Raw genomic sequence first — 21,735 nt, forward strand, 5'->3', positions numbered from 1 at the left:
CTTAACAGTAGGCTATTTGTTCCTATCCTATATACCGGCATGCATGCACATGATGTGACCAAAGAAGACTGGTTCTGCCTCAAAAACACTGGATGATATTTAAGCATTTGTGGTCTTGTTCTAGGCGTGTTTCGTTGCAGACTTCAGGAGCGCGCCGCATCCTAAACACTGAAACAAACTGAACGCATTTAACTAGGGTTTGTTGCAGTGACAAAAATGCTGATGTAATTATCTCCTTTGACCATATGTCCGACTTATCCTACTCTCTTATCCTAGCAGACAGGCAAAATTGATTTTTATTTAGGAGCCCATCCGGAATGCACACATTTGTCTTCAATTTGTCGATTTTAGGTGTTAGGAGTAAAGGCACGTTTTACACAATCGTTTGATCGACGAGTTGTTTACTCGGCTAATCAGCGAAGAAAAATAAAATAAGGAGTGTAGAATGGCCAAAATATTGCCACTTTATGGCAGTTATGGTCGGAAATAACTGTTGCATGTATTCAGATTCATACAAATTCATTTGAGTGTGTTTAGAACAGGGTGTGGCAGAGGAAAGTTTCGCGAGAGCGTGTTGTTGTTTTGTCACTGTCCCAGAAAAAAAATACTAATCAAACTGTATAAACTGAATCTCTCGAAACCTTCAAGTACATGTCATTATCGTATTTCACTCCAAAATCTAAATGCAATAAATTGATTTTTTTTAAAGACTTTAGTTTCCACTGTTACATTTTTTCCATCCTGTTAATTTGACCTGTTTAATTCTTTTAGTAATTTTTAAAACTATTGTAAGGTTTCATTAAATCAACAGTAGATACATTTACTTCAAATTGGAGTGAAATGTGACTGGGACGTTTTGTCAGATTCAATCAGGACAATTTCCTCAGGACAATAACAAATGGTGGCAAAATTATGAAATATCAGAACATCATGTTCAGAGATTGAACAGATATATACAAGTCATGGCTATTACAAAACATTATTTTCTAAATAAATTCGCAATTCTCAAATCGTGCAGCCCTACTCATAATTTCTAATTATTACAGCAAATGTCAATCTTTGTCCTAATAAAAAGTCAAAAGGTCAAATATCTCATTTCAAGAGACAAAACTTCATTCCCAAAACTATTTAGCAAAAAAAAAAAGAAAAAAAAAAAAGGATTTAAAGACAACAACGAGTGGCAAAATGGTGAAATATCAGAACATCATGTTCAGAGATTGAGCAGATGAATACAAGTAATGGTAAATTACAAAACATTCTTTTCCATATAATCTCTAAAATCAAACATTCCAAAGATGGCATAAACTTTGAAACCAGTTTGATTGGGACAATCATCAGTGTTAGTCAATCAGACACTTAAATGTGTTTACACAGCTTTCCTACAGTCAGTCCGACAGAGGTTTCTATCACAAAGGTTCATAGACATAACTTCCAATGACAAGCATTTTAACAGTTCTATGGATCCATCAGAGTCAAACAAACAGATACAATATCAAATTTATGCTTTAATACGAAACAGGCAAGCTGTTCATGAGTGTTATAAGTTGTTATCAGCCCACTATTCTCCAAGTTCGATCAAATCACCTGAATCTTGTAATGTTCATGAGCAGCTCAACCCATATGATGAACAACAATCAGAGGTCACTGTTAACGGACACTTTCATGTACATAATATAGTTGTCACCGTATAACAAAGATGTTGTCTCATCCAGCTAAAGTGGCGGTACTGGTCCTTCACAAATTATTGCAGTCCAAGCTTTTGTTAAAAAACAGAATCTCATCACAATGACCAGAATTAGTTTCAACTAACATTTCTTCAAATTTGTGTCATTTTGATGCAAAAAACTCTTGTGTTCAAACCCTCAGTAAAAGCTGAAAGTTGCTGATGTGATGAGGATTAATTCTGATGGAGGGCTGAAAGCCAAACTGACATCTCTCACAGCAGCGTTCATTTCAGCAGGCTGGATTTTCTCTCTGCAGTACCATCAAACATGGACGGAGAAACAGCTCAACCTTCCCGGATCTTCACAGCAAGGGCAGAGTTTTCCTGACGAATGGCCTTGTAGTCTTCAAGAATCTTCTCTAGATTGCTAACTGTCCTTTTTCCATTCTCAGTCTCAATCTACAAAATCAAAAAACACAAACTGATGACACATTTAAAAAGTGACAATGAAATGATGTTTGCTTAGTTTTCACAAATGAAAACGCATCTAAATATTAGATGGTTTCACACCTGCTCCTCAAGATCTCGGATTTCTCTCATGATGGTTCCTGTGTCCTCAATGGTCTGAATTAGCTGAGTGCAGTTCTGAGAGCACACAAAAAAAAAAAATTCAAGCACACACAAAAAAAAATTCATAGAATGATTAAAATTATAATTCTTTTGCAGAACAAGTAGCCAGAAACCCACCAATGACATTAACTTCAGTTAAGTTGTGTAGTTCCGAGATTGGACAGAAGCACTAAAATACTGCTAATGGCCTGAGCTTAAGGAGCACATGCCACCGCATTATGTGCCATTGTTATCTAAAATGTTTTTTTGAAGATACACAAGCTGCTTGTCTTTTGCAGGCCTCGTCACATGAGAAAAGAATGTGGTTCAAACACAGTACCTGCATTTCAGGACTGAAGTATATTTTGTTCATGGACAAATTTCAAGACCAAAGACAAAACAAAATATATTTGATCACAATGATTTGTGGATCATATTTGATATGCAGACACGTACCTCATGTAAGGCAGCCAAGTATTTGTAAGACTTGCGAACAGATTCATCTTTCTTGGCATCCTGTAGTTTGAAAAGATTTCAGTGATTTAATACTGAATTCAGTTTTAAATACAAATCAACGATCACTCAAAAAAAACACTACAACATAAAATTAATAAGAATTTATTAATAAATAAATAATTTTATTCTGATCACAAAGTGACAGTAAAGAAATTTATGAACCTTGATGTTACAAAATATTACTTTTTAAAAAAGAAAGCTGTTCTTTTAAACTTTCTATTTAAAGAATCCTGAAAGAAACACCACAGTTTCCAACAAAAATATTTAGCAGTAAAACTGTTTTCAATACTGATAATAATAATACATTTTCTTTAGAAACATCTCAGAAATAAACACATTTTAAAATATATTCAAATAGAAATAACAGAAAAATTAATAAATTATTATAAATATTTTCTACTTTTTCCAGCCATGGTGAGCGTAAAAGACTTCTTTCAAATGCATGAAACATTTTTACAAACCCCAAACTTCTGAACGGTACTGTATAAATGTTATATGCTATGACTTTTGGACCCCACAATATATAGTACTGACCTTAAACACCAGTTCATCTGTGACTGCAAATGTTCGGTCCAGTTTTCCCGTCAGGCTGTTAATCTCTTTCTGCAAGTCCTTTGTATCTGACAAAATCTGCAGGGGGTCGAATAATAAGGTCAGAGGTCAAAATGCTTCTAAAGGCCTGCCAACTTCAAACACATTTCATGAACTTAGATGAAGTGTTTTATTGAGGGCTAGATAAAGGATAAACTCCAACAAAGACCTTAGTGATTTCCTCCTTCTGTTTCTTTATGTTGCCTACAATCTCCAAGATCCTCATGGTATAAGCTGAGCGAGACACATCTTTGGACAGTGTTTCATACTCTGTTAGCTGTGGAAAAACATTAGGATTGGGAGTACGCAAACATTCTGCATGTTAAAACCAACAAACAGAAGATCATAAGACAACACTTAACCATGCGTACATTTGTCTGTCCAATCGAAACATATTTGATGTTTAATAAAGAGTAATGTAATGCAGCTTATTATATACACAGTTTAAATACAGTTCAATATACAAAGTTTCCAATGGGGTGAGGTTACACAGCTGATATAAAGATGCTGACATGCAGCAGATATAGAAACCAAGTGGTGGTTGATGCGGACAAAACCTCATGTACTTGGTACAGATGGCATACGACACTTGTTTTTGTTCTTTGACTGGTTAGGACATGGTGTAGTACCAAATGTATTTCCTGGATGACTGAAAAGCAACGAGACAGGTGATAAAATGAAAACGTACCAGCTGCTTGTACAGACTTTCCTTCTTTTTGGCCTCCTCAGCAGACTGTCTGATTTTGTCATGCAGGTCTTTGATCTCTGACAGCTTTCTGGAGGACTCAGACTAAGCAAAAGTTTACATAACCGGTCATTTCGTGAAAGCAAAAAATGCAGTCAAAATCTAATACAGGGCTGCATTATTAATGGTAACATCGCCATATTGGGTGAGTGCGATTATCAAAAAAGGCTGTAATTTAATTACATAAATATATGTGCTGTGCATTTCAGAGTGAAACGTGCCACTGTGTTCTTTTACATCTGAGCAGCTGATGACCCAGTTTTCAGTGTCTCAAATTCCACACAAACTGTGAACATGAGCTGTTTTATGCTCCACATTATAAATATATTCATGTGTTCTGATTTTGGCTCACTTATAAAGTATTTTGGAAATGAAACATGCACCAAACCAACATCCCAAACTTGTAAGAATTTATAAACTGGCTGTTGTTAATAAAAGAAAAAACTCCTCTTTTTTTGGCAGAAGACTCCCTGTTGTCTTCTGCCAAAATAAAATCTTAAAGGGTCAGTTTACCCAAAAATAATTTACTCACCATCAAGCCATCCTAGGTGTATATGACATTCTTCGTTTAGCCAAACACAATCAGAGTTATGTTAAAAAATATCCTGGCTCTTCCAAGATTTATAATGGGAGTGAATAGTAACTGACATTTTGAAGCCCAAGAAAGCACATCCATCCACCATAAAAGTAATCCATATGGCTCCAGGGGGTTAAAATATCAGTATTTATGATTTTATAAACTATAATCACTGGCTTCCTGTAACAGCGGTACTCGAGTCTAGTTCCGGCGGAAGAGTGACCTCTGACCTGACGCATGACGAATTGACGAATGCTGAAGCGCAGAGGATAGAGCAAAACAAAACACCGGTCACAAATTAGAAGTCTAAAACGAGACTTTTTAAAGAGAAATGTCAGAGGATTTCGATAAAAGAGAAAAGGCTTGAGCGTGAGTTTGTTGTCCAGTCCTATTTGATTAAACCACAGGATGCGTTCAAACTTACGGTACTCGTACGTCATGGATCGGGTCAGAGGTCACTCTTCCACCGGAAATCGACTCAACACGCTGTTACCGGAAGCCAGTAATTATAGTTATAAAGTTATAAATATGGATATTTTTCTTAGAAAAATGCATAGCTTCCCTTCAGAAGGCCTTTATTAACCCCCTGGACCCGTATGATGGATTACTTTTATGATGGATGGATGGATGGATGTGCTTTTTTGGGCTTCAAAATCTCAGTTACTATTCACTCTCATTATAAAGCTTGGAAGAGCCAGGATATTTTTTTTAAATATTACTCTGATTGTGTTTGGCTGAAAGAAGAAATTAATATACACCTATGATGGCTTGAGGGTGAGTAAATTATGGGATAATTTTCATTTTTGGGTGGACTAACACTTTAATGATTTAATATTTGGAATTTAAGAAAGCCATAAATATTAGAATTGTAATGTTAAAGGTGTACTACAAAAACTTTTATTATTAATTCTTAATATTTTTAAATTTTACACAAATATTACAATAGCAATATTTCTTATTTTAATCCTCCAATTTCTAAATAAAAATAATAATAAAACATCTATTAATTATAATTACTATAGTCATATTTATACATAATTACAACATTTTGGGCCAAACTGTGCAGCCCTACAAACAAGATAAAGATAAAATCACATTTTATATCCAGTTTTTTTCAGAAAAATCGCTTTTTCCCCATATTGTGCAGCCCTACTCATAATTTCTCATTATTACACTTATGCAGGATCAATTAATTAGCCTGTTATTAATCAGGGATAATTAACTGAAATGATTCATATCTACATATTTGGCTCTTTAGACAGGAGTGCATGTAAGACTTTGACGAGTATAGATGCTATAGGGCTGTAGAACACATCAGGGTAACACAAGGTACCTCTCTGTTGCTGCACAGCTCTTTTAGTCTGCGGTGCTCGTCAATCAACGGGACTCTGTGTTTCTCCCACTGAGAGGCCAAATGAACCACTCGTTTAGAGCTGGCCTCTACCACAGTCTACCAAACACAAACACACAGGACAGACAAAAAGAAACATGTCATTACAGGCTAGTTTCATATGATTTCATTCTGTTTGCACTGTACTGTTATTCACGTTTTTATTTTGCTTTTGGTCATGAAGTCAGAGGGGGTGGTACAGGTTTGTAAGTGGTGTAACTTGTCTACCTGTAACTTGAGCAGGTTGTTTTCAGCGTCAGGCAGTAGGTCAATGGTCTGTCTCTTCATTTTGACCGAATTCTCCTTCTCGCCATTACTCACTTCTTTCTGTTGCAGCTCATCTGACACCTGCAGACATTAATGCAAAGGAAAAAGGCATATAAATTATATAAAATAAAATAAACTGCTTCACTTTTCCCTCCCCCAATTCATTTTCGAATCTGAGAATTTAAATATTTCCCCGTATTATTACCGTTAAATCACTATTTATGTGATACACTATATATGTAATGTGATATAATCACATTTCATATTATCTGATTGGTCATTACCTGCTGGATGGACACAGTGAGCTGCTTAATGTCTCCGCCCACTTCTTCCATTTGGACTGACAATTGCTGCAACTGTTGCTGCAGAGCCGAAAGTTCTGCTTCCTGCTGGACCTTTAGGTCCTCCTCTGATTGGTGAGAGCTGGGAAGTGCACTTGCTGCTGCTGCCATCTGCTGGGCAGCTTTCTCAGGTTCCTAAAAAATAATTGGTCTTTTACTTATTTTGCCTTTTTAGTTAAGAGCCTTTTTGGCTTTTTAGTTATCTCCTAGTAAACACAATTAACTGGATAAAAGATCTAAACTTAACTTTTGGTAATAGTTTTAATAAATTACAAAAATAACGAAGTTATTCAAGTAGAGATTGACAAACACTGATCTTCTGTAGTTTTTGTACAAAAGGGTCCAATAACAAGTATACATATTTAAAGGGTTAGTTCACCCAAAAATGATAATTATGTCAGTATTTACTCACCCTCATGTTGTTCCAACCCCGTAAGACCTCCGTTCATCTTCGGAACACGAATTAAGATATTTTTGATGAAATCTGAGAGCTGGATCACTCCTCCATACTCCTCCATAGGCTTCTTGAGGGATTGAACTTGCAGGCCTCGAAAAGTTATTAAAGATATCGTTAAAATAGTCCAAGTGACTACAGTGGCTCAATCTTAAGTTTATCAAACGACGAGAATACTCTTTGTGCGCAAAAAAACAAAAATAACGACTTTATTTCAACTATTCATGTCCTTCTCTTTGGGCCTCGAGTCAGTTCACTTGTGTAAAAGCATAGAGCTTCTGTTGTTGTACGTCACACGCATCACCCACATGACCAGCGTCGGCCAATAGTGAGCCTACGTGTGACGTAGCTCTACGCAATTACACTAAGTTAACTGACTAGAGGCCCACAGAGAAGGAAATGTATAGTTGAAATAAAGTTGTTATTTTTGTTGTTTTTTGCGCACAAAAAGTATTCTCGTCGTTTGATAAACTTAAGATTGAGCCACTGTAGTCACTTGGACTATTTTAACGATATCTTTAATAACTTTTCGAGGCCGGCAAGTTTCAACCTTTTGAAGCCTATGGAGGAGTGATCCAGCTCTCAGATTTTATCAAAAATATCTTAATTCGTGTTCCGAAGATGAACGAAGGTCTTACAGGGTTGGAACGACATGAGGGTGAGTAATTACTGACATAATTTTCATTTTTGGGTGAACTATCCCTTTAATAAACAATCATTAGACTGCAACAATAAAATCCTAATAAACATTATGAATTACTATATAATTGATAACTACATTTTCCAGTTCCGCTTTTGGTTCCTGTTCCCATTCAATAAAAAATATTAGTTAGGGAAAAATCCTTTTTGTGTTAATTTCTTATAGTAATTGTCAAATGAGTTTAACAGACTGGTAATGGGAACAAATTCAACATATTATTAAGTAATTTTTGCAAAAATGTTTTTATTTTTTCTGAAGGAAAATGCTAGACTTATTCTGCTAGAATAATTTGGGACCTATCCTAGCTTATTGTATCTCCAACAGTGGAGAATACCCTCTCAGAAGGGGAAGAATATGCTTGAACACACATGTAAGATATGTATAGAACAGATTATTTTTAAAGTCAGTTTGAATGATTGATTCATAAAGACTTCACTATCATTACTGGATAAATCAGCGCTCTATCAGTTAATAAACAGAACTGCATGCGTCTAGCGGAAGAACATTGAACATTGGAGCTACTTCTCTCTGTTTATATCCATGACGAGTCACGCAGGCGCTGGGCTGTTCCGCAGCAGCAATCCGCCGGCCAGTCTAAACAAGTAGTCCGAGTATTAACGCTTATTACAGGCTTAACGTAGTATGGCAAGCCGTTTAAGCTTAAATTGTACCCAGCCTTACTCGTCGTAATTACATTCTTACTAGTAGAGAGTTCTCTAATTCAAGTCTTACTAGTAACAATTACAATTAGAGAGCTCTCTAATTCAATTCTTACAAGTAAAAATGCAATTTGAGAGCTCTCTAATTCAGTTATTACAAGTAAGAATTACAATTGCAGAGCTCTCTAATTAAATTCTTACTAGTAACAATTCCAATTAGAGAGCTCTACAAATTAATTTTTACTAGTCATATGTCTCCATTGACTTCCATTCATTTTTAATTACAGAGCTCTCTAATTGAATTGTTACTAGTAAGAATTACAATTAGAGTAGACATCAATGTTTATACTCAAACTATAAAATTTGATCTCAGTACTTCTGTAATCATTTCAATATTTGTAACACAGAAATATCAATACTGTGTGATTATAAAGCTGTTTCATATGATCAACAGCTCTCTCTGGGTCACCGACAGCGCAAACAGATTTGAATGGTCAGGGATGAAGTTTGAAATCTAGGAATAAGGTCACGTGGGTGTTTGAATCGAAATATTTTAAAGATTAATCGTGCAGCTCTCTCTCTCTCAATTCAATTCAATTCAAATTAGCTTTATTAGCATGACTGTGTAACACAATGTTGCCAAAGCATCAACATAGTATATATAAATAATAAAACAAACAGTAAACATATATGTATAAATCATGTAATATGTAGCATTGTAAATAGATAGATAGATGAACACAATCTATCTTAATAAATAGATAAATAAATACATTTGATCACTCTAGAGAATTAGCTGTCTCTGGCGTTGTGAATAGCTAGCACATATTTAGACGCTAGTGCAGCTGTATTAACATCTTCTCCGAGTAAGAAGGACATTTTTTCAGTGTCACTCTATATGACAGCTCTCTCTCTCTCTCTCTCTCTCACACTCTCACACTCTCTCACTCTCTCACTCTCTCACTCTCTCACACACACACACACACACACACACACACACACACACACACACACACACACACACACACACACACACACACACACACACACACACACACACACACACACACACACACACACAAAAACGTATTTGAGCAGCGCAGGGGCTTTTCAGTGCAAATACTCACGCATTTTAATATGAGGTGAGACGTCGCTATTAAAGGATAATCTACTCCCAGCACTTCACCCACATATTGGACCAGAACCGTTTTCGGAACTGAAACTTAGGAATTTCGCACGATTCCGGTATTTTTTCAAAAACACAACCCGTTCTGGATAAGAACCGGTTCACGGTTCCCAACCCTAATTACAGCCCATTAGTCAGCATAATACACACATTATGAACATATTATGACAATGACTATCACTATATAACTATGTTTATAATAATAATAATAATTTTGTGTTTTTAAAGGTTAATTTATTGTTTATAAAGCTGTATTATAGTCCTTTAGTTCATTAGAATAATCATACAACCTAAGAAAGGTTTTTTTGTTTTGTGGTGTGGACTGAGAGTATTTGAAAACTATGATGGATTTTTAGTCATGTGACACATATTGAACCAATAGATTTATACCGCCATTGTGCCTGTTATGTGCTATTCAGTGTTGCTAAATATGATACTTATTGTAGTCCTGTAAAGATGACAGAACCATTATTTGCAATTGTTGTCCTGCGGTAAAACATGAGAGCAGCTGCTTTTTAGACCAAACATATAGTAAAATGTGACTGAGAGCGACCTGTGAATGGGAGATATTTTGCTAAACAAAATGATCCTACCTGAAGAATAGCATGAGAACTTTATTATGTCTCTTCCGCCCGTATTATCTCTATGAGCTTTAATGCATGTGCAGTAAGGTGAATTTAGTTTTTTCCAATGTTTCTGTGTGAATGAGAAACTTTTGGAAAACGCTTGAAACGCTAGTGTGGACGGAGAGCGTTTTGAAATGAAAACGCCATTGTCAAATGTATTTGGATTAATGTAGACATAGCCTGATAGGCCGCTATTTTTAGCCATTTAAAGTCAGTCAATACACAAAATGACAATATGCATCAGCACTCTACTTCTCACTTAGCACAAAATATTTTAGACAAAATATTTCTTTTGGCACATATTGCTAGTATATTTCCGTGTCTGGTAAGTTGCAGTCCCAAAACGTCTACATTTTAAAATAATCTTGTTAGTAACACAGTCATGTCACTATTTTCATTGACATGTACTAAATTTTCCATGACTGAAAAACAGCATTAGAAATGTCAAGATTTTCCAGTGTGTGGGAACCTTGGCACATCACAGTTTGAGTAAACAATCTCTGACAGGTACCTGTGTAAAGGTGAATTTCTCTGTATGGGTGAAGCGAGTGCCTTTGGTGAGCACATCTCCCCCAGTGGAGACACCACCGAATGACAGCAGCAGCTCAGCAAGGTCAGAAGTCGAGCGTGTGGCTCCGTGTGCGTCAGGTCTAGGCTGAGCTGCCGCTCTTAGCTGCTCCTCGATCCGCTTCTGCAGTCGAGCTTTTTTCCTGGATCTGTACTCCTGAAGAGAGAAGATAACAAGAGTGAGTTAAACAAACTGAGAACAAGGAATCAAAATGATTAAATAAATCAAAATCTCCAGTACAATACTTTAAATCACCAAATGAAATCATTAACATGATCATATCTCTTTGGTTGAATATTACAGATTATTTAGAAAATCATGACCGTTTAAATAGACTGTAAATCTTAAAAATGAATTACAGTATAATGAAAATTATTTTCAGACCCAAAACTACTCAAAGCACTGCCCATAAAACAGAAAACAGAAATAAGTTACAAACTTCGATAAAGCCTTGTGATTTAGAAAAAAAATACGTGCCGGACACTTAGAGAACTTCTGGGGTCAGACAATAGGCCAGTGTGTATGTTGGAGGGCACGTGAGGTGAGAATGTGGAACTAAGATGTTAGAGGGCAGCAGTACAGTCACAGGACACATACAAGCTAAATGTCACACTTGTGTGAAAGACATCTCTGTGTTCCATCCTCATGTTGATACATGCCTTTAGCACAGAGACTCCATCAAGGAAAGCAGGGCGGCAGCACAAATATTTACATGTTAATGTTACTGTTGTTATCAAGACAGGGAACCTAGACATCGTGCTAGAGAGATGTCATGCTGAGGCTGTAAAAAAGGCTGTCTGTATTAGTACACTGAGCTGAATTTAACTGAAATGCCTGACAATTTTTCCCTTATGTTGTTCCAAACCTTCTTTTTTTTTTAGAATATGTTAATTTTTCAACATAAGGAAAGTGAATGAAGAGTAAAGCTCTCAAGCTTTAAAATGACCCCAAAAAAAAAGCTTTCTGTAAGGAACTAACAGCCGTGAATGAATCATTCAAACCGATTCAAACCATTCTTTTATGATTAAACTTAAATCGTTCATTCACAAATCAACATTGTTAAAGAAAACTAAAACTAATAAAAAGTTTGGTAATTGAACATTTTAAACTTAAAAAATATTTTTGGGGATGGGGTCCGAAAACCAGTCAGTATCTGGTGTGACCACCATTTGCCTCACGCAGTGCAACACATCTCCTTCGCATAGGTTGTTGTTTGTGGCCTGTGGAATGTTGGTCCACTCCTCTTCAATGTCTGTGCGAAGTTGCTGGATATTGGCAGGACCTGGAACACTCTGTTGTATACGCCGATCCAGAGCATCCCAAACATGCTCAATGGGTGACATGTCCAGTGAGCATGCAAGAACTGGGATGTTTTCAGCTTCCAGGAATTGTGTACAGATCCTTGCAACATGGGGCCATGCATTATCATTCTGCAACATGAGGTGATGGACGTGGATGAATGGCACAACAATGGGCCTCAGGATCTCGTCACGGTATATCTGTGCATTCAAAATGCCATCAATAAAATGCACCTGTGTTCGTTGCCCATAACAGCCATAACCCCACCGCCACCATGGGCCACTCAATCCACAATGTTGACATCAGCAAACCGCTCACCCACACAACGCCATACACGCTGTCTGCCATCTGCCCAGTACAGTGAAAACCGGGATTCATCCGTGAAGACAACACCTCTGGTACCAGACGCCATCGAATGTGAGCATTTGCCCACTCAAGTCGGTTACGTCGACGAACTGCAGTCAGGTTGAGACACAGATGAAGACGACGAGCATGCAGATGAGCTTCCCTGAGACGTTTCTGACAATCTGTGCAGAAATTCTTTGGTTATGGAAACCGATTGTTACAGCAGCTGTCCGGGTGGCTGGTCTCAGGTGATCTTGGAGGTGAAGATGCTGGATGTGGAGGTCCTGGGCTGGTGTGGTTACACGTGGTCTGCGGTTGTGAGGCCGGTTGGATTTACTGCCAAATTCTCTGAAATACCTTTGTAGATGGCTTATGGTAGAGAAATGAACATTCAATTTAGGGACAACAGTTCTGGTGGACATTACTGCAGTCAGCATGCCAATTGTACGCTCCCTCAAAACTTGCGACCTCTGTGGCATTGTGCTGTGTGATAAAACTGCACATTTTAGAGTGGCCTTTTATTGTAAGGCACACCTGTGCAATAATCATGCTGTCTAATCAGCATCTTGATATGCCACACATGTGAGGTGGATGGATTATCTCAGCAAAGGAGAAGTGCTCACTAACACAGATTTAGACAGATTTGTGAACAATAAAAAATAGATGAAGTCATAAGTGTTGCGTTTATAATTTTGTTCAGTCTAAAATAAACTAAAATTAAAATGAACACCAAAAAATAAACAAATTAAAACTATTCATAAAATACAATAACAGTATATAGACAAAACAAAAAACACTGATGAATGCAACACCCTGGATACCTAGGACAAATGTCAAAATTATCACTGAACAACAACTAATGTAATAATGACAGAATCAAACTTTTTGGCCGAACTCTCCCTTTAAACATGAAGGGAAATAGAATAACCTCAGGTGTAAGTCTCGACAGGAGGCCTTGGCTGTTCCATTCACTCTCCCACTCTTGAGCGGCACTAAGTTCAGAGATGTGGTTCTCCAGGAGGGACGCTGGCACTGAGGCATGCTGGGAAGGCTGGGAGGTCACAGGCAGCAAATAATTCCTCCAGTATTCTTGCACCTCTGAGAGAATTCACAAAGAAACATCAAATACAATGTTAGCTGAATGAGTCATAAGAGGTAAAATCATTTTGTCAAATTCCTTAAAGGTGTAGTCACACTTCTGGGGCAAGTGGCAACAAGGGCAATACCACAATGTAGAAGAAATATCACAGCAAACCCCCTGGGTTAAGTAAGAGAAACTGAGCATGCCTTTAGTCTGTTTCCTGGAAGAGAGCTTCACTGAATATGGGAGGCTCAGCGGCTGGGCGTGGAAACTATGACATGGGCCGGAACTCTGAAATTACATTCACACACATTTGTCAGGTAGTTAGGCAGCATGGAAGCAGTTTCACCTCTGTAACTGTACATAATGTATCATGGCAATATTCAAATTTAACCATTACTATAAGCGTCAGTTTTGTGCCAATTAATTTACATCACGTACATTATTATTGTAAAGTGTGGCCTTTTTAATGAAAGAAATTAATGCTTTTATTCCGCAAGGATGCGTTAAATTGACCAGAAGTTACAGTAAATACATTAATAATGTTAGAAAATTGTTCTACTTCAAACAAATGCCGTTCTTTTGAATTTTCTATAAATTAAAGAATCCTGATAAAAATATCACTTTCCTCAAAATTATTAAGCAGCACAACTGTTTTTAACATTGATATAATAAGAAATTATTCTTGAGCAGAAAATCAGCAAATTAGAATGATTTCTGAAGGATCCTGTGAAACTTTAAACTGGAGTAATGATGCTGAAAATTCAGCTGACCCCAAACTTTTGAACGGTAGTGTATAAATTCAACCATATAACATGATATGAATATTTGTAGAGTTACTAAAGTAAAGGCCCATTTATACCAAGAACAATAACTATGATAATAACTATATTATCGTCCACACCAATGAACGATATAGTTCTGTTTATTATAGCTGCAGTTATGTTGTCTGCCCCTTTAAATCCGGGTGCTCTTTAAAGAAGGGAATGGCTGTCAATGTTTTTATCGTTTATCATCTGGAAAAATTTGATTTAATACTTGATTCCAACGATATTGTTTCTCTGTATCGTTATAATCGTGGTGTGGACTCTGCTATTCTTTTACATTTAGAACTACATCTTAATCGCTACAATTATCGTCCTTAGTGTGAACAGGCCTTTAATGCATTTCAAATCTAGAGTGCTGCATAAGCCTGGGATTTCAAGGTGTAGGCATGTTGTGGTACCTGTGTTTTACGATGAATGGGGAGTCTACAGGACGGAGGAAGCCAAGGCACTGACAACTGCGCTCTAATTTGGGCAGCGATTGCTCTTTGCAACAGTGCAGACTTCCCTAAGAGAGGAGATATAAATGTAGACGACAATCAGACTGTTCTGAGAAACTAGCCTCATCAATCATTTTCATTTAATCCAGTAATCAGGAACAACATGTGATGCAACAATGTCAAGGAAACAAAAAAAACGCGTTTGCGATAGTGAGTCTGAACCAGTCTGCATGCATTCCCACTGAGTTTATGATTGAGTTAATAAGCTATTACCTGAAGTTGACTGGATGCTTTCCAAGATAATAAAACATTTTAATGCAATTCTTATGCAATCAAGAGTGTTAAATGAATAATTCTAGGAGAACTGAGGTAGAAAATAAATCATTTCTAGTTTATTGAAGAAAGCTGGGTATAATCAGCACTTTACGCGGTCAGATTAACACCCTAGCCTAGTTAATCACATTACCCTTTGATCCCAGCATGAAGAACACAGCCCAATCACACCACTTCATTATTATTACACAGCCAGAAACTCATCTCTGGTGTTGAAAAATCTACAAAGAGTCAAACCAGATTTAATATTAGGTGAATCATTGCAAATCACTATTACGTCAGTCATCATTGTGAGGGAATGATAATGAATGCGGATTGAAAGATACTCAGACAAGTCTTGCTCCTTCTGGTTATGAAGGACTGTGTTACAGATTTCTCAGAACTCAAAATTGCACAACATTCACTTGAAATTGCGAGAAATAAAGTCAGAATTGTAAGATAAAAAAGTCACAATTACCCTTTTTTAATTCTGTGGAGAAAACGGGCCACCATACTTTCAGAGAACGAACTAGTCGCTAGATTTCAGTTTTACCATCTGTATTGCAACTGGTAAATTGGCATTAAAGTCACAATGAAACGCAAGTAGTGACTGATCATTTATTCAGCATTGTGATGTACATCTAAGTGAAACTTGGATAAAATGTAATTATCGAAAAACATTTAAGATGGGGACTTGGTTCTATTTGTCAGTTGTTGGTTGGAGCTTAAAGGCAGGGAAGGCTATTTGTTCAGAAACATTTTTTGTTATGCTGATTAAAAGTCTCTTCACATGCTGAGAGCAATGACTAAGATAAGTGGTCTAAATATATATATATATATATTTTTTTTTTTTTTTTTTTGGGGGGGTCTGTGCAAGGTGGAGGACCATAAAATGTTCATCCAGTCGATAAAATACAATGTCCTACCTGCCTGTCAACATATACATTTCCATACCTTCGCACACCATGCTCAAGCAGACATCACACATCATCATCGTGTTTCATGCTATGCATAGTTAGTCAAACGTCAGTCACAGAGCACCACAACCAAAACAGTAGCCATCTTTTACAGTTCCTCCTGAACCAAAACAACAAGCTTATGCTGTGTTCACGCGATAACTACTGTAATTTGGATGAGATGGAAACCTGTGACATTATACTTGGAGCGGCTCATGACTCGAATTTATGAGTTACAATGGCAACACTGTCAACGCCAAAATTAATCTGCAGCAGTCAGGTGATGCAAGTCAGTGCTCCAAGTTGTTTATGTTCATTATTATTGTAATGTTATGAGCTTTGAGGCATAAGGTAGTTTAAAGCCGTCTTTCGTCTCGTGACGCTTTGCCAACTCTGCTGTGTGCATTCTAGGGGTGTAAATCAGACAGTTCATCACGATACGATATTGATTCTCTCAGCCAGTGATACGATATTTGCCGATACCTCGAAAAATTCTGCGGTACAATTACGATTCGATTCAGGGCTATATCGATTGATTTATCGATATTTAGATATTATGAGCCAAGTTTACACATTTTTATTAACTCACAAATGGAACCAAAAATATATAACATGAACGTTTTAAACTCTTTGAAAATTGCACATCCTCTCCCAATTGAGACATTTACAACAGAAGAGTAAATTTGCAAAAACAGATAACTCTAGTTATATCAATCAAACTGCAGCTGGGTTGTTTTGATTAAGTAATAATAACTAAAAAAATACAACTTACAAAATTAAAGGTCATTGAAAGTACGATTTTTATATATTAAAAGTTAGTTTTTAAGCAAAAGCAGATAACTCCAACAATCGTTTTTTGGCAAAAGCAGATAACTCCACATTTCATGTTTCAGTTAAACAAAACCAAATAATTGCTATGATACTTAAAACACTCGGTTAATCTTTGTAACGTTAATCTTGTTGTTGTGATTACACTCAATACAGGGAGCTTTTCCCTCACCACTAACATGCTGCTTTAGCAAGGTTCAGTGAAAAAGTTTCAACTTTTATTTTTTTATTTTACGCCCAGAAGATATCACGGGTTCATCAAGTTCGTTGAAATGATCCATCCTTGAGCACTTTTAGTCAGCTTTGAAGAAACTCCTCTCAGCTAGCGCATCTTTTCGAAAGTGACTAACAGCCTTGTCATCTGACCTGAATACTGCACGCTGATTCGCTAAAACGGACTTATCGGTTTGTGTTCACAAACAAGGGTGCTTGTCGGTTTCTGCTTTAAAACATGAACTCGCGATGCCTTGACAGTGGACAATACCGGTTATGTGACAAAACTTGTTTAGGGTTCAGTCAATCTTGTCAGGCGTCTATTTCAGCTGAGAAAATTAACGTTATAAAAGACACACCTGCAGACAGTATGGTGAGTAAACGAAAATGCATGTTTTGGCGGAAATGCGTAGATGGACGTTACGTGAGGATGTGGAGAGTGTCAAAATAAAGGTACCATCTATCGATATTTTACGTGTGGCATTGATATATCGTATCGTTAGACGTTTAATCGATGCATGGATCCACATCGATGTATTGTTACACCCCTAGTGCATTCATTGGTTTTAAAGGTGGCATGGCTTTGGAGACGCTCTGAAGGGAGGGTGGGATCTCATGGTTTCAAAGCTAGCTTGCTATTGCTAACCACTTCGAAAATTGCCTACCCTACCTTTAAGGCTGAATTTAAGAAAGTCCACCATACGTAACCAGATAGAAGTTTGTTGTTCCAGCGGAAGATAAAGTTAAAAATAAATAGGCTTAATCTTCAATTCATGCAGAGTTTAATATCAATAACAACCAAATGCCAAATACATAAATGAAAAAATCGGTAGTCAAAAGTACCTGCAGGCTGGTCAGAGGCCTCTGCACTCTCTCTGGGCAGCTTTTCAACCAGAAACATGAACAGAGAGCGAATCTCTGGTTCATTGCTGTAGAGAAATGTCTGGTAGCCAATTTCCCCTTTAAAGCCCACATCCTAAACATATATAACAACATATATAATAACTGTGAATAAAGGTTAATTACTGATGATATTACAATAATAAAAAATATTTTCTTGTGTAACATTTAAAGGTTTTCTAAATTACATCACAACAGATTAATGCAATAGTGGAAGATCAACTGCAGAGAAACATCTGCTGTATATATTGTTTGCAGTAAATGACCCATTTATTCTTCATGAAAAAACTTTATTCATAATTTATATACACGGTATAATTGTCCACACTGTAACACATTTATTTAAACTTTAAAAAAGTGCTTATTCATCACCAGTAATGCATTTTCATTGGTCATCATCAGCTGACTCAGTCAGTTGAGAGGGGTCAAGTTAAGTTTAGCAGTTTAGACAGAAGCACGTCCAGGCACCGTGTCTCTCACCTGACAGGCCTGTGCCAGGCTCATGCCCAGTCTGAAGCGGGCAGACATGCCAGGGGGGAGCGAGTGGGACAATCCATTGCCCAGCGCAGGGTCGATCACACGCAGGCATCTCACCACCGCCTCCACGATCAGCTCACAGGTGAACTGCTTCACACTCTGTACATCCTCATCAATGTCGCTGGAAGATGATAAGGTGAAAACAACAACCACACAGACATGGACATAAGATAAGTTTGGCTTGAACCAAGATGCAAATAACTCCAAAGAGGGAGGAAATGACTTGTCACAACTGAAGAGACCTGTTAGATTTCGGATACTTACGTGCCCGCTTGTCTTAGAGAGTGAATCAAAATCCTATCGACTTCTTCCATCACGGAACGAGATCAGTTAGCTTTTGACTGTCTTCCGTAACAATATTAAAGGTAAATGAATATCAGAAGGCTTCAGCTAACCCTCAGCATCGCCTTCACTACAGCCTGTGCAGGGCTGCTAACAAGGACGACAGTTCGGTTGCCATGGTTACATTTCAAAATGAAGCTTTAAATGAACTGTAAAAAGCTATTTACCACATCCTCCAACAAAACGGCGTACCAAAATAACAGCTTTTTCTCACCCAGTCTCTTCAAAATCAGCTTTTTCTGGAGAGGAAGTCATTACCTAGGAGTGTCCGACGCGGTGTATCATGGGACATGAAGTTTTAGACATTTGACCATCCATACTGAACTACTCATATAAAACTCAAGTTCCCAACATTCACAGCGCCTTCAGGTCTCGTGACGAGACCGACGCGTAAGCACGTGCGCTGAAATGTTTGATGTTTTTGTATGGCTTGAGAAAAAATCCGATGATTATGACTTTATTATTATTATTAGCTGATGATATTGATCTGAATGAATCTGTCATCAATAGTATTACGACTGAATTTCAATAGTAGACTATATATTCCTTAAACTCGACATGAATAAATTAGTACCATGATTTATAGCCTACAGTTAATACTCAGAGATCTAAGCATTGTTGTTTTCCTCCTTAAATCTTTTTCGATATACAACAGGTTATTAAAATCTATGATATTAGGCAACATCAAAATAATTTACAGTATTTTATCCATTTCCTTTTAGGCTATAGGCTACTTAATTGTTTCCATTCATCACCATGGCCCATCTTTTTGACCTAAAGAAGAAAAGTAATCTATTTGATTCGCAACACACACACACACACACACACACACACACACACACACACACACACACACACACACACACACACACACACACACACACACACACACACACACACACACACAAAAGACAATGAAGAAATTTTGACATTATTCCTGACGAAAAAGCTTTAAATAACATTCTGAAGCCCAATGATAGTTTTGTTTGCCCACTATCAAAATGTGAGTATTTTTATTCACTTTAAATCCTGCCTCTAGGCCAAAGTCCTCAAATTTAATTTGCATGCATATTGAAACATGATGTATGGTGATTAGTCATGTGACATAAGAACCCATGCATATTTGAAACAATGCATTCACAGCATATTTGAAAATGTGGATATATGCAATTAGAGAGTTACTGTTTCAGCTAATACAATCTTAAATTTGGCATTGCCATTAAAAGTCAGATTGACTTTTATGATGTTTTTTTGGTGCTTTTTTTGTCTTCTCCAGAGAATCAGCTAAACTTTTCCTTTTGTGTTCCCAGGAAAGAAAGTCATACAGTTTTTGAACTACATGAGGTTGAGTAAATAATGACAGAATTTTCATTTTGGGGTCAACTGTAGGCTACATTTAGTAGCCTAAGACAAGGGAGAGAAGAAATTATATAAGAGTATGAAAAAGAGGATTGGAAATGGACAGAGGAAGTAAAGAGAAGACAATCATTCACTTACCATTTTATTAAACAATTTATTTACCTGTCTTATTTGTCTTATTTTATGCTGCCAATTCACATGCTATCGGAAATTTCCTACTTCCAGTTTCTGAAGTCGTGATTACAAGCACATCGCATTCAAATTTTGACTTGAGGTGTTCATGTCCAATTTTTTTACTAGGAAGGCAGCATTAAGTTTTTTTTTTTCCAGCTCAAAATATGGAGCTTCTTGTGGAGAGGACATTACATCAATGTGCTGAATAAGAGACAAACAGATGTCAAAGCGTGAAAGAGCCATTGAATGGAACGCTGTTGCCTGCATTAACAGAGTTCAACTGTGACTTTGGTTGTTCATGACATCACAAGTAACTTGAGACGGCATTGAGAAGCTCCCTCCCGTTCAGGATTTTTTCCTACATGTGCTTCCCACCCTTGCCTACTGCCTTACTCCGTTCAGTGGAACCATACTGTCCCCTCTCTCTCTCTCTCTCTCTCTCTCTCTTTCTCTATTGGGCTTAAACCTTTTAACAACTGGGATAAAAAGCAACACCTCAAGCAAGAAAAGCTCTCAGAGAATGCTTTACCAGCACTGCCTCTGAGAAAACATCAACTGCCATTTAAAAGGGTGAGAGAGACTTTTTTTCTTCTGAGTATCTGTTGTATTGCCTGAGCACATGGGCTAAAAGCAGACTGCAGTTGACAGGAAAGGCTTAATGGCTTAGGAGAGTTTGTTAACAAAATTATAGCTTTCATTGTGTTCTATAACTAGCTGTTTTATCGTCATACAATTTGCTATTTGATTGCAATTAATTGGACTTTTAAAGGGCTTTTTATAACAATTAAGAAAAATTATCTGGTTAGACAATTTTAAGATTTGTTGTTACCCTCAATCACCATACAGTGTGGTAAAGAATATGGCTAAACATGACTGAAGATAATAATGTGTGGGACTGGGAGTTTGCAAAGGAAAATCTTTTCTGTGCACACTGTACATGACGTTATGCAGGTATCATGTATCCGATCGCAGGACAAATAACTCAGGTCGGAAATAGAAGGCTGATGGTTGATTTGGACTTACACGGACTAAACATAAATGATTAGAAATATAGGGCATATAAACATATTCATATGTCTTTAAAATGTTTTCTGTTGACTGAGAGCAGTGTGCACCCACTCAACATATCTGCAAAAAACAAACAAGTCACTCTTTCTTTGTAAGGTTTTTGTTTAGAATAGATTACATGCATGGGATGTTTCTTTTAAGATGAACCATGACAATGTAAGAAAA

General features: G+C 37.0%; 3 protein-coding genes across 4 annotated transcripts in view; 1 reads left to right on the forward strand and 2 right to left on the reverse strand.

Annotated features, from left to right (window-relative positions):
- The window catches only part of nt5dc2 (5'-nucleotidase domain containing 2), a 51,893-nt gene that overhangs the window by 13,468 nt on the left and 16,690 nt on the right, over positions 1 to 21,735 (reverse strand). The window lies entirely within an intron of this gene.
- ccdc22 (CCC complex scaffolding subunit CCDC22) lies at positions 1,190 to 19,254 on the reverse strand. Of its 2 annotated transcripts, none has more exons than XM_077223533.1 (17): positions 19,162 to 19,254; positions 18,892 to 19,059; positions 18,571 to 18,748; positions 18,034 to 18,166; positions 14,843 to 14,949; positions 13,824 to 13,908; positions 13,465 to 13,634; positions 10,836 to 11,048; positions 6,643 to 6,834; positions 6,320 to 6,439; positions 6,035 to 6,151; positions 4,068 to 4,169; positions 3,549 to 3,656; positions 3,323 to 3,418; positions 2,729 to 2,788; positions 2,234 to 2,308; positions 1,190 to 2,122 (listed from the first exon to the last, which is right to left on the reverse strand). In XM_077223533.1, exons 2-17 carry the CDS (start codon positions 18,939 to 18,941, stop codon positions 2,009 to 2,011), a joined length of 1,920 nt encoding a protein of 639 aa, XP_077079648.1. In that variant the 5' UTR covers positions 18,942 to 19,059; positions 19,162 to 19,254; the 3' UTR covers positions 1,190 to 2,008. The 2 variants fall into 2 exon arrangements, with proteins under 2 accessions (XP_077079648.1, XP_077079649.1); XM_077223534.1 differs by having other exon boundaries at positions 18,892 to 19,056; positions 19,162 to 19,249.
- Positions 20,120 to 21,735, forward strand: part of slc38a5b (solute carrier family 38 member 5b) — a 30,052-nt gene continuing 28,436 nt past the window's right edge. Inside the window, exon 1 of the mRNA XM_077223542.1 lies at positions 20,120 to 21,072. The gene's annotated coding sequence lies outside the window, so the exon portion shown is untranslated. The remainder of the gene's footprint in view (positions 21,073 to 21,735) is intronic.

Source organism: Siphateles boraxobius, unplaced genomic scaffold (genome assembly GCF_051911475.1).
Source record: "Siphateles boraxobius isolate OS27281-9 unplaced genomic scaffold, OSU_SipBor_1 9, whole genome shotgun sequence".
NCBI classification, from domain to species: Eukaryota; Metazoa; Chordata; class Actinopteri; order Cypriniformes; family Leuciscidae; genus Siphateles; species Siphateles boraxobius.